Below are 13391 nucleotides of genomic sequence, written 5' to 3'. Positions count from 1 at the left end.
TCTCTGGTATCACGTATCACTTCTCGAACTAGTGTAGCCAGTGCAGCAATAGAAAACAGACACAAATATATAGTTTGATACGAGCTTTACTGAAAATTAGATCTGCTCGTTTTAATTGCATATATTTTACACTTTGTTGTTTCTTCTCCTCTCTTTTTCCATTCAAAGTGGATATAGATTTATCTTATTTAAGGACAGCAAATGAAAGAAAATACAATTAAAATGAACAAATCTCTCAAATGGTAAAATATTTTGTTATTAGTAAAGAATTATTACTGTTATTTTGTATTAGCGTACAAGATAGTAATTTAGAGAATATAAATATAAGTAAATACAAAGGAGGCGTTTGTAAGTAAAATTATATTATTTGTGAGATATAAATGTGAAATAACTTTTGTCATTAGCATATAGTTGATAATGTGATTAAAATAAAATATAACAATTAAATATAAGGCATGTATTTAATGACACAGATCATTAGAAAACAAATTCTGATTGCTTATTTTTGGTTTTCTATCTAGGCTCTCTTTTGTGGCTATATTACTTGTCACATAATCTCATGATATTGTTTACATATGACGTATATGTGATGAAACGCAAACATTAATAGGTAAGTGCCAACAAAGTTCTCTACATGTGATTAATTAATACAGAATTCAAATTGACTAAATAAATTTATAATTATAGAACAACTTCTGTTTTTTCTTCTATCTTATACTAATTATTGTATATTATTATTCTATTTCAAATAACAGATAATTTAACAAGAGACTTATAGATTCGTTTTTTTTCTTTCTCTCTCTTTTTCTTCTTTTAGTACAATGTATAACTAAATATAATTATTCAAATTCTTTATATAAACATTACAATTTTGCATTATTATTTTTATTAATATTGCATTAATAAGATTAAATTTATACAAAAATATTTGATAATCGTAAAACTTTAGTACCTTTTGTACTTTATAATTTTAACTACAAAGTATGATAATTCTATTATTTGATACTATATCAGTAAAATAATATTAATTTTTATTTAAATTTAACATTTTAAAGACAAAGTTTCAGATAAACATTCTAATCTACAATTTTTATTTATTTTTCATATAGATCATTACCTTTGGATTCCTATGTACTACTAATAATAACCCAGATAGCCAAGCGTGTCTGAGCAAAATCGCGCAAACCTGTGATTGCTTATGATGCTGGCCACTTGCCGTATATTTGCTTCAATGATTTCGAGTAATTTAATATTTGAAGCAACACGCAGGCAACATTGGTGTATGTATTGCCAGCAATTTATCGACAAGAGAGCAGCATCAAATTTACTTCGCGTAGCAATATGATAGCATTGTGTGATCCTATGAATTATTACAGCAACATGACAGCAACAGTTCGAATTTTGAATCAGTTATTAAATGGGTAACGATTTTAGACCGCAGCATAAGTTGCCAACAAGTTGCTGGCAAGTTGGTATACAAAATTGTTATATCGTGAAAGCATCAACTTGCCGACAAATGCGGATTCAGTTGCCACAATTCTGATAGCAATACATACTACGTTGTCGGCAACATGCCAGCAACAATGTAGACACGTTGCTATCTGGGAAACTTTGTCTCGAGTATAAAAGATATTATTCTATATTATATTATTACTCTAATATAATTATTTAGTAGAATTAGATTTATGTACGAAGATATTTTATTGTTTCAAAATCTTTGTTTTATCTCCTACTTTATAACTTTAGTTATTGTTGCGGTAATATTTTTACAGATTTGTACAAGAATATTTTATTATATTAAAATTGTGTTCTATGGTAAAATGCTGTTTTTATCTTCTAATATATATCACATATTTACAAATGCAAGTGTACTTATCTTTATAAACGTTATTTTTCTTGCAGATATGTCAGAGCATGTGGAATTGCAACATTTAGTAGACGCCGATGTGGAGAATAACACAACAAATCATAAAAAAAAGTTTTCTATTCTATTATGTAAATCTTGTCCTTATATGGGTCTAATTTTAGCGACACTCTCATCTCTGTTCTTCTCATTATGTAGTGTGATTGTTAAGAGCTTGGTAGAAGTAAATCCAACAGAAATGGCAGTCTTTAGATTTTTAGGGGTATTGTTACCAGCTATACCAATTGTGATTTATAAAGGTGAACATCCTTTTCCAAAGGGACGTAGATTAATACTTATTCTAAGGAGTTTTATTGGTACAACAGGACTTATGTTTAGTTTCTACGCGTTTAGACATATGCCGTTGGCTGATGCCTCAGTTATTGTATTTTCTGTTCCTGTTTTTGTAGCAATATTTGCACGGATATTTTTGAAAGAACCCTGTGGGCTGTTCAACGTTGTAATTGTATGTTTGACACTGATTGGTGTGATATTGATAACACGACCTCCGTTAATTTTTGGTAACACCATAGAATCTCTCTCGGATGGTCATATTAAGCCAGAGCATGCAGATTTATGGAGTGCTATGGCTGCTTTTTCAGCTACTTTATTTGGTGCAAATGCATATGTTTTACTACGTGCATTAAAAGGTCTTCATTTTTCTGTTATAATGACAAACTTTGGTTTATTTGCCTTGATTCAAACTACGCTTATATCATGGGTAATTGGCGCATTATGTATGCCACATTGTGGTACAGATAGACTTTTGGTTGTTGCACTCGCACTGTTTAGTTTTGCAGGCCAAATTTTGTTAACCTTAGCTCTTCAAATTGAACAAGCTGGTCCAGTGGCCATAGCAAGATCCACAGATATTGTCTTTGCGTTCTTTTGGCAGGTATTATTTTTTAATGAAATACCAAATTGTTATTCTGTAGGCGGGGCTATATTAGTCACTAGCTCAGTTTTATTAACAGGATTAAGAAAATGGGCTCTTTCATTACCGGAAACATCAAATATTAAAAAGTCTTTTGGAATCTTAGTCATATAAATAATGATTTTTTTATTTAGAGACAAAAAAGTAGACTGCAAAAGAGAATGCCCAAAAAGCAATCGTATATAGAAAATATTGTTATGAATAATAACAATTTAAATGTTTATTTTAAAATTTGTGAGTTTATATGTACAAGGTATTTTAGATATATCAGTTCACCTGCTAATGGTTGATTTTAGTGATTACTTGAAGATGAAAAGTTTGATACAAAATAAGCATTTGAATTTAGCAAATTGGATTGGCAAGATCTTATGCATTCAAATATTGCAATAAAGATACTTTAAGATATTAATTAATTTTTAAATATTAATATAATTTTGTGTCTGATCAAAATATCTTTCAACATTGTCAATGTTGTTTCTTTATGTCAAGTTTATAGTTGGTAGTTTGTACTTTTTGGCCGATATTGCTTACTGCCATCCCTACTTCTCGTAGCATCTATGCTGCTTGCAGAGACGCTCAAGTTCAGAATATTAGCTATAAATCGTATTTGATTTATAGCTTAATTGGAATTTTGGCGTGTGTTGCCCTGTGCACTGTTTACTGTTTATAGAGTTATTATTATATATATTATACGTATCTATATATGTATATAGGATGACAAGAAATTCTCAGAATTTTTTAAATACATGAAGCAGGTAGAAATCAGTATAGAAATTAAACATTTACACTTTAAACAGAACATAAAACTTTCTTAGAATATTAATAACAAAAATTAAACAAAGAAAATTACGATAAATGTTCAAAATTATTTCCTTTGGTTTTAATACATTTTTGAAGTCACTTTGAAAGCAAGGAAGCAATTTTGAACACTTATTAAAATTTTTTGTTTAATTTTGTTAATGTTCTAATAAAGTTTTATGTTATATTTAAAGTGTACATGTTTAATTTCTGTACCGATTTATAGCTGCTTCATAATTTTAAAAAAATTCCGGGTATTTTCTTGTCATCCTGTACATATATAGATAGGTACACAATATATATAAATATATATATTGTATATATATATATATATATATATATATAATATATAGAGACAGTTCGATATATATATATATATAATATAACACAATATATATATAATAATAAACAACAAACTTGTACATGGAACAACACTTGCCAAAACCCTATATCTATTTATAGATAATACTGTTCCTGAGCTCGAGTGTTTTTATTTCTCTACGAGTAGTCAAGGTGCTATATAAAATGAGAAAAATTGGGATAGCTGTAGGCAAGATTGGCGAAAAAGTGCGAACTAGCCGTAGATTTGATTTATGTAATAACTCTGTTGTGCTTGCTGATAACGTTGAGGAGAATGTATTTGAAAACGATTAAAATATTAATTGTTTTTTTTTAAACTGATTATTTCTTACATATTTTGAATTATATATAATTATTTTTAAATATGTCTGAACGTTTAAAAAAAGAAGTTGAATGTACAGTAAAAAAATTTTCTATATTGTATAATTTTATATATAGGGTGATTGAGGAGGAATCTGCAATATTCCAGGTGGTGATAGTATTGATGATTCTAAGCAAAAAGAGTCATATGAACATGGGTCCTATTCCTAACAGTTACCGAGATATTCTGGTTATAACGTGAAAAGGACATAATACATATGGATTTATTTCTATCCCTCCATATACATTGTGCTCTTTTCATGTTATAACCAGAATATCTTAGTAATAGTTAGGAATAGAACCCATGTTTATATGACTCTTTTTGCTTAGAATCATCTATACTACCCTCCGGAATATTGCAGATTCTTTCTCAATCACCTTGTATATATTATATATATAAAGTTTATTCAAAGTATATATTTTTTTTCTTGTATAATTTCTGTTCGTATATAGAAAAATAACAAATAAAATTGAAAAATAATTAAAAAATTAATTTTTGTATTGTTTTTTGAAAAAATAAAATTGCTATTAAATTATACAATATTCTATATGTAATCATATATAATCATATTTTATATACAATTACATTTATATATGATTATATTAGGTAGTTTTTCTCATTTCATTGAACTTTAGTTTTTTGTGAAAACAATGTAAAAATTATTTTTTTAATTATTTTTTAATTCTTATTATTTTTATATATAATACAAACAGAGATTATACAAGAGCAAAAAATATACATGGACATATTTTATATATTATTATATGTAAAAAATTTGTTCCTAGTAGTCCTCTCGCAATTTAAATGGTTAGAAGCAAATGGTCAAAAAACAATTAAAAAAATTTGTTTTAGATTTTTACTAAATTTGTCACCTGGTAGCGTTTACTACTGGAAGCTTTGATTCGAAATATTGGCCTAAAGAGAAAAAAATTTTTGCAAGTAATATGAGATTATAACATTAAATAGCAAATGTTTATAATGCTGTTTTATAAGAATAATTTTTGCATTTATGTATCTTTTTTGAAAAGTACTGATTTTTATAATTTGTTAAATTTCTTTAAAAATATAAATCATGATTTAATGTAGTTTAAAAAAATTTTAATTTTATTAAAAGATATGAATAATTTCATTAAAATAATAAAAAATTAATTTTTTTAAATTGTAATTAAAATTCAGGAAAAGCTTATTTAGAAAAAAATATTCATGAAAATATAGTCAATTAAATGAAAAAAAAAAAAAAAAAAAAAAAAAAAAATTCGAATATGTTAACCCAGCGATGAGAAAAAGGAACATAAATATAATAGTTCTATTTTATAATTTTGCAATTGTACTCTTATTTTTAATAGTAGCATAAATATTTACATTAAAATATCGTGTAGATTATACTGTCAAAGCTTTTATATTACTTAAATTATATAAGACTAATATATTTTTTTCATATAATTCTAATTAATATCAAATCATGTCGATATTTAAGAGTATCTTTATTATTATAAAATGTTGCTATATTTGATGTTGCTATTTATGCCTGAGTTTTTGGCAAACCCAATTGACCAACTTCAATTATAGTATATAAAGTAAAGTTTAAAAACTATGTATAACAGTTTTTAAACTTTCTGTTTAACTTGATATTTTGACATTATAGTCCAAATAATCTCTGCAATCTATCATTAACAGATGATACGGTAGATTTGGAATATCTTATTTAATCAGGTTTTTCTATTGTTCTTTACTTTCTTTCTTTAGATACGTAAACTTGCACATGTGGATGTATGCGAGAGAAAAAGTGAAAGTGAGTGTGCGTACGTATATGGAGGCGCATGATAAGAGTGTATGTGCGTGCACATGCGCACACATTGTTTTCCATTGCTTTATATTATATAAAGGCCGTTTCAAGCTGGGGTGCAACGGGTGCAGTTTACCCAAGCGGCCGCCGACGTGTCTTTAAAAGTAATTGTACAACCGAAATAAAAACCCCGATAGCAAAGCGTGTCTGAGCAAAATCGCGCAAACCTGTGATTGCTTATGATGCTGGCAACTTTCCGTACATTTGCTTTAATTGACTTTGAGTAATTTAATATTTGAAGCAACACGCAGGCAACATTGGATATATCAGCAATTTGTCGGCAAGAGAACAGCATCAAATTTACTTCGCGTTGCTAGCAATATGACAGCATTGTGTGTTCCTATATATGAATTATTACAGCAACATGACAGCAACAGCTCGAATTTTAAATCAGACGATTTTAGATGGCAGCATAAGTTACCAACAAATTGCTGGCAAGTTGCTATACAAAATTGTTATATCGTGAAGGCATAACTTGCCCACAAATGCGAACTCAGTTGCCACAATTCTGATAGCAACACATACTATGTTGTCGGCAACATGCCAGCAACAATCCAGACACATTGCTATCTGGGAATGAAAAAATTGGAAAAAATTGAAATATCAGTTAAACTAGAAATCTGAATCACGCTGAATTACAGTGACGCTGATTATTTTCAAAACTTAAATTTATAAAAAATTATTTGCGTCCAAAGGGTTAAGTGAGAGGAGAAGGATAGTGATGGATGAGAATTGTAACCCCAAGAAGATCGATTAAAAACTTCCATTTACTCCATTCCATTTTACTCGCTAGAGAATTTTATATTTATAACGAGACAGAAAAAGAAATGTCACATTATTTCTCTCTTTTTTTCTTGGATTTATTCAGGGTAAATAATTTATAACGTTAATGACAAACATAAAATATGCATTCTATGAAAAAAATGGTTTGGACAAAACTTGTTTGAAATTAAAGGGGACATAAAATAATACAATAAAAATTAAATGGGGGTTTTCATTTTAAAAAATAAAGTTGACTTTTGTTTCACTTATAGTAGCGCCATCTGTGATGAAGCGAATAGTGCTATTTTGTCCCCTTTGATTTCAACCAAGTTTTGTCAACCATTTTTTCATAGAATGCATATTTTATGAGATATTTGTCATTAACATTATAAATGATCACCCTGCATACAAACAATTTCATTAAATAAATAGTATAACAAATGTATATATTAATATTAGTATATTATACAAATCCAATTATAATTCAAATTATTTTGCCTATAGTCTATCTGGCGATAGTTAAATTATATTTATTTATTACAAACGCTCTAGTATTTTTAGCTCTAGTATGTAAAGAATTAAAATTAACGAACAAAATAGGAATAAAACTTATTATTACTGTACATAACAAATTTGTTTACAATTTGTTTTCCTTCTTACCATATAGTAATATTCTATTCGTAATAGTTTTATGAAAATTATAATAAAAATTACATTTACATATATATTTATATTGTAAACGTCGACTAGGGGCATAGGCCGTGTTTGAATTTCTCGCGTTTACCTACGCTAGCATGCGCAACGCCACCGTGGCGCTCGTGCATACACACCTCTAGGGATCCTTTAAGGGGATGCTAAATACCGACAATTGCAGTCGAAGCTCGTTCTTTGAAACGGCTTTATAGATCGCAAAATCCTTTTACAGGAGTAAAGTATAGGTACTAATGAAGAGTGGGATTATAAAAAATTAGTGATAATTGAAAAAAATGTAAAAATGCTGTCACCTCATTTTCTAATATAAACAGTTGTATAAGTAATATGTACGAAATAAAATGTTCCCACTCTTCAGAAGACGTGCACAAACAATAACGTACCTTTGAAATTGAGATTGAAAGCCTGGAATAAAAATGAGAGCTTCGAAGAAATTATAACCTATAACCATGTCTATCCTTGTCTATCATCATTGTCTATACAAAGACAGATATAGAATTTGGTCGGTAATACAAACGGCTTTAGCATCCCCTTAAGGGGATCCTGCAGTGACTGGCGAACTTCCTCGATGTCGATAATGTCAACCTTTCTAATTTTGTTTTCCCTATATCTGTCTTTGTCTAACGAAATGACATCTGTCCTTTTTTCGATTGCTCGCCATCTTACGCAAGATCCGGCAATTACTGTTGCTGCTCTTCTTGTCATCCTGCATCCGTATTTGCATTACTAAAATAATTATTAGATGGATCTTTTTTTGTACGTATTGAATCTTACTTCTACTTACACGATATTATTCCTACATGTTTTTCCAAGGGTGGATGATAAACATTATGTACGTATAAACTGTAGAATTTTTGTTTTAAGCAAATATTGTCGTCAGGTGACAGCTGTGTATGTGCCCCAATAAGTAATATTTTTAATTTTTTGGTGCTTTTGATATAAAATCGCGTTTTCCACCCTAGATTTTTGTGCGGACTTTAATTCTAGACCAAAAACTTGCAATTCTGTAAAGCCAATTAAAAGATCCATCTAATAACGATAATGTCGGTAAATCATACGGCTGCAGGATCCCCTTAAGGGGATGCTAAAGCCGTTCAAATTACCGACAATTACAGTCAAAAGGTCTCATTTTGAAACGGCTTTACAGATCGCAACCCTAAGAGCAAAAAGTCGACTTCTACCGATACTGACTTGGCAGAAAGTCGACTTTTTTAAGAACGAAAGTCGACTTGAAGTCGACTTTTAGTCGGCGTTTTTTGAGACATTCGCCGACTTCAAGTCGACTTCAAGTCGACTTTCGTCCTTAAAAAAGTCGACTTCTCTGCCCAGTCAGTTTCGGTAGAAGTCGACTTCAAGTCGACTTCCCGTCATGACAGGAAGTCGACTTCCCGCCAACTTTTAAAGTCGATAAAATAAACCGCCGCGTACGTCTGGAGGTCGGTTGTGTATCTTGAAATGAGGTGAAAATGACAAAAGTTAACAGATTTTATTAGATTTTGATAAATAAAATCGTAGATACGCTAATGAATTTTCTCACTTTTGTAATTTTTACCTCATTATTTCAAGATACACAATCGACCCTTTGCTGGAAGGCTAAAACTGATACATTTCGATTTTTTTTCATATATAAAATAATTTAATTATCTAAAAAACTGTATAATTACAATCCTAATGTTTTATTCTTATAATAATTACAAAGGCGGCCACTGTGCCGTCATATCTGTGCCACTTCTGCGTGCGCGGATTCCGGCAGCCACTTCTTGTAAGCTGACAACAGAACTAAAATTATAAATATATAATATCCACAGACTTTTATACTAGACCATTAACATCTATGGACGCACTGCCGAAAAGCTGATGCGAGTGCGAGGTGCAAGTGTTAGTGAAGGGTGCGGCCATATTGAATTAACAATAAGTCACTATCGGGTGTTCAGTTGCTCATGATGTGCGTTTATCTGCATTCGTTATTACAGTACATAACGAAGCAGGCGAATGTTTTTGTGTTAAATATTGGTACATGTTATCAATAAGTTTGTAAGTCATGCCTTCAACGTGTAGCGTACTTGAATGCCGAAATCGAACCACTACTCCTGTAGTATTAAACCCTTTCTTTTGGACATTCTGTATATGCCAGACTATTGTATAGAAATCTTGTATAAAACCACTTGTATAGAATCTGTAGTATAGCATATCTTGACTAAAATCAACATGACGGCAAGCATCACGGCCGAGATGCCTGTCAGCGGTCTAGTATTGTATAGAAGTCTACTCTATGATAATATATAAATATTATTTTATAAATTAAAATCTCACATTTTTCATCCAAACCCCAGATTTCTAGCAGTTTGTATTTGGACACGACTCCCTGCGACTGCAGCGTTTGTACTATTGCTTGAGTGCGTGGTACCAACCTGAAAAAATCGTATTGAATTGATGTAATCTATTCGATGAATCAACGTGAAATCGAAAGGAGATAGAATAACGATTTACCTGGCCCATGACTTGGTGATGCTCCCAGGTGTCGTCAGCAGCGACGGAACAAATCGTTTCAGCTTAGGGTACACTTGACCCTCCAAGAAGAAATACGCGAACCACTTCACACCATCCACAGATGCTCTATATCCATCGATGGTAGTGCCTATCCGGCCTTTCCAAATGTACCAGACACGCGGCAAATGATCTTCCCAGTTCCTTGATTATATCTATAAATGAGAATAATATTCGATCATAATGAAGATTAATATCTTTATAAATAAATAGGAAAAACATTATAAAGCAACAATTGTGATAAAAATACCTTGGCGGTGGATCAACCAATGGTTCACTAAGATGGCATAGCATGGAAGCGAATTTCGGCAATCATTCGGGTTCTATCGCCGTGACACCTCGCATATATCTTATTCGTTTCGTACACCTTTTTATAAACCACCTATTCCGGACTGATTTTCCGTAGAACGCACGAAGAATGCATGAACACAGGTTCCTCCATTTCTGATGGTGTTCTGAAAGATGGTTCAGAATGGAAAGGTCGCATTCAATAGGTCTTAATTATCGATGATAATTAATAACACACCATACCTAACCTGTAAGCATGTTTCCACTTGGCCTTATCCTGATCCTCTTTTAGATTTGCCATACCTGCAAGAACTATCTGGCGCAGCAATTTCGCTTCCATGTCGGTTGGTAACGGCATATTCTGTAACAATTCTTGTTGTAGACAACCGTTTCAAACATATTGCAACATACATACAGTCAAATTCCAGTATTCTGATCTAATCGAGGAAGTCAACGGGAAGACAATGATGACGACGACGACGACGTTTCGTGGCGGTGGTTGATAGCGCGGCGCTTTTCGACGTCTTATCGTGTCCTGTCTCGCGGCATGTATTCCTTGCACTCGCGTAAACTTTAATTTGCTCCTCCAGCCTCCTCGAGATTCGCCGCCATATTGATGATGCATGACGCGCCGCTTGACTATTTTCCGTCTTTTTATAGTCGACTATTTAGAAGTCGACTTTTAGTCGACTTTCCATCATTTTTAGAAGTCGACTAGAAGTCGACTTATAAAAGTCGACGGAAAATCGACTTTTATAAGTCGACTATTTAGAAGTCGACTTTTAGTCGACTTTCCGCCATTTTTAGAAGTCGACTAGAAGTCGACTTATAAAAGTCAACTTTCCGTTGACTTTTATAAGTCGACTATTTAGAAGTCGACTTTTAGTCGACTTTCCGCTATTTTTAGAAGTCGACTAGAAGTCGACTTTTAGTCGACTTTCCGCCATTTTTAGAAGTCGCCTATTTAGAAGTCGACTTTTAGTCGACTTTCTACCATTTTTAGAAGCCGACTAGAAGTCGACTTATAAAAGACTTAAGCCCCTTGCACAATGCCAGGCAACAGGCAATAGGAACAGGGAATAGAAATCAGAAATCATGTATAAATGCAGAATAAACAGTGACACAGGCAATAGACACAAAGTTTCCGTCACGTTGGAAATTCTGTGCCTATTGCCTATTGCCAACCAATCATAGCATTTGAATTTTTTAGGTTGTAATTAACGATTTTTTGGTTATTTCCTGTTTCTATTGCCTGTTGCCTGGCATTGTGCAAGGGGCTTTACCGTCGACTTTCCGTCAATTGTGCTCTTAGGCACCGACGAGATACTATTAAAGACCGACAACCCTGGGGTAAATTTTCGTGACTGCCCGGGGGCCCGGTGGTAATTGAAGAATACTGACATTATCGACTGTTTTGGCTATTCGACTATTCCAAAGAAGGGAGTTTTACCTTATATAATCACTGTTTTATCATCAGAAATGTACAAATCTTTTATAATTTTTTTCAATATTTGTATCTTTTTATATCTTTTTGATGTAATTGACAATTATATATATGAAAATACTTTACAATAAATATATATAAAGGAATAATATATATATATATATATATATATATATATATATATATATACCGGGTGTAACAAAAAGGTCGGGACCCTGGATTATCTCGGAAAGTTGACATTTTCGGAAGAAATGTTTTATACAAAAGTTGTTTGGATCGAAGGGGCACATAAGATGGTGCCATTGGTTTCACCTTGGATGATCGTTTAAAGCTCACTCACCTTTAATTTCTTAAATGGAAATCCCTATTTTTCAATGCATATTCTTGTAGCTAATCTCGAGAGCTTTTCAAAACACTATAATAAAGTATTTTTTCATTAAGAACTTTTGGAATTATAAGGCTTGAAAGTTCTAGTATTTTGACATAAAATACAAAATATCTCGTAAAAAATTAAGTTTTCGGTAATGTTACCTTAACACTTTTATGCACAGAATAATGAGACGAATCAATTGGTATAAAAAAAGGCATATTTCCTTTAAGAAAAAATATGTAATTTGCAACACGCATCTGCATACTTTTTCTTAAAAGCAACTATGTCTTTTTTATATAGATATATAAAATATAATTATTTATTTACTTCAGTTTACAATGCCAAGAAGGAAACAATTGCTTTTATGAAACATGTATATCACATGCTAATTTAGTGTTAAATTATTTTATTATTTTATTATTGCACAAGGTATTGCAAGGTATAAAAACAGTGATTGCCACTTTTTCCATAAGATTCGATATATACATTATGTATGTATGTACGTATATATGTATATGTAGTTTTAACAACTATTTAAAACTTAGCAATAAATCCTATCACACAGATATATTGTAGTATATCATATATTTGTCAGATATGCATATCATATATTTATGCAATTAATATTTAATTGTATACTAGTTTTTTTATCAGACTATAAAGGTCGATTTGGGTCGAAAAATGAATGTGACCTTTTATAGTCTGATAAAAAAAACTAGTTAAATAAAAAAAAAATCTCCCGATGGAAACGAGAAAAACTATCGTAAAACATTGTGTATAAATTTGAAGCAAATCGGTCCAGCCGTTCTCGAGATATTCTGGGAACCGTGAACCGTGTCACATTTTACGTCGCATAAATATATGATATGCATATCTGACAAATATATGATATACTACAATATATCTGTGTGATAGGATTTATTGCTAAGTTTTAAATAATTGTTAAAACTACATATACATATATACGTACATACATACATAATGTATATATCGAATCTTATGGAAAAAGTGGCAATCACTGTTTTTATACCTTGCAATACCTTGTGCAATAATAAAATAATAAAATA

General features: G+C 31.1%; 2 protein-coding genes and 1 long non-coding RNA gene across 13 annotated transcripts in view; 2 read left to right on the top strand and 1 right to left on the bottom strand.

The window, feature by feature from the left end:
• The window catches only part of Zw10 (Zeste-white 10), a 73080-nt gene that overhangs the window by 8958 nt on the left and 50731 nt on the right, over positions 1-13391 (top strand). The window lies entirely within an intron of this gene.
• On the top strand, positions 35-7379 carry LOC139820006 (solute carrier family 35 member G1). 6 transcript variants are annotated; one of them, XM_071789890.1, is made up of 5 exons: positions 36-242; positions 522-610; positions 1110-1280; positions 1377-1620; positions 1903-7379. In XM_071789890.1, exon 5 carries the CDS (start codon positions 1905-1907, stop codon positions 2949-2951), a length of 1047 nt encoding a protein of 348 aa, XP_071645991.1. In that variant the 5' UTR covers positions 36-242; positions 522-610; positions 1110-1280; positions 1377-1620; positions 1903-1904; the 3' UTR covers positions 2952-7379. The 6 variants fall into 6 exon arrangements, with proteins under 6 accessions (XP_071645990.1, XP_071645991.1, XP_071645988.1 ...); XM_071789887.1 differs by having other exon boundaries at positions 1377-1815; XM_071789888.1 differs by having other exon boundaries at positions 36-348; positions 1377-1815.
• LOC139820007 (uncharacterized) lies at positions 9289-11140 on the bottom strand. 5 transcript variants are annotated; one of them, XR_011733873.1, is made up of 6 exons: positions 10926-11140; positions 10754-10871; positions 10473-10677; positions 10166-10377; positions 9989-10086; positions 9289-9872 (listed from the first exon to the last, which is right to left on the bottom strand). It is a non-coding gene; the product is annotated as an uncharacterized lncRNA (long non-coding RNA). The 5 variants fall into 5 exon arrangements; XR_011733872.1 differs by having other exon boundaries at positions 9289-9851; XR_011733871.1 differs by having other exon boundaries at positions 9289-10086; positions 10749-10871.

Source organism: Temnothorax longispinosus, chromosome 10, assembly GCF_030848805.1.
Source record: "Temnothorax longispinosus isolate EJ_2023e chromosome 10, Tlon_JGU_v1, whole genome shotgun sequence".
In the NCBI taxonomy this organism is placed as follows: Eukaryota; Metazoa; Arthropoda; class Insecta; order Hymenoptera; family Formicidae; genus Temnothorax; species Temnothorax longispinosus.
The sequence above is the reverse complement of the archived record's forward strand: the minus strand, read 5'-3'. Positions and strand labels throughout refer to the sequence as shown.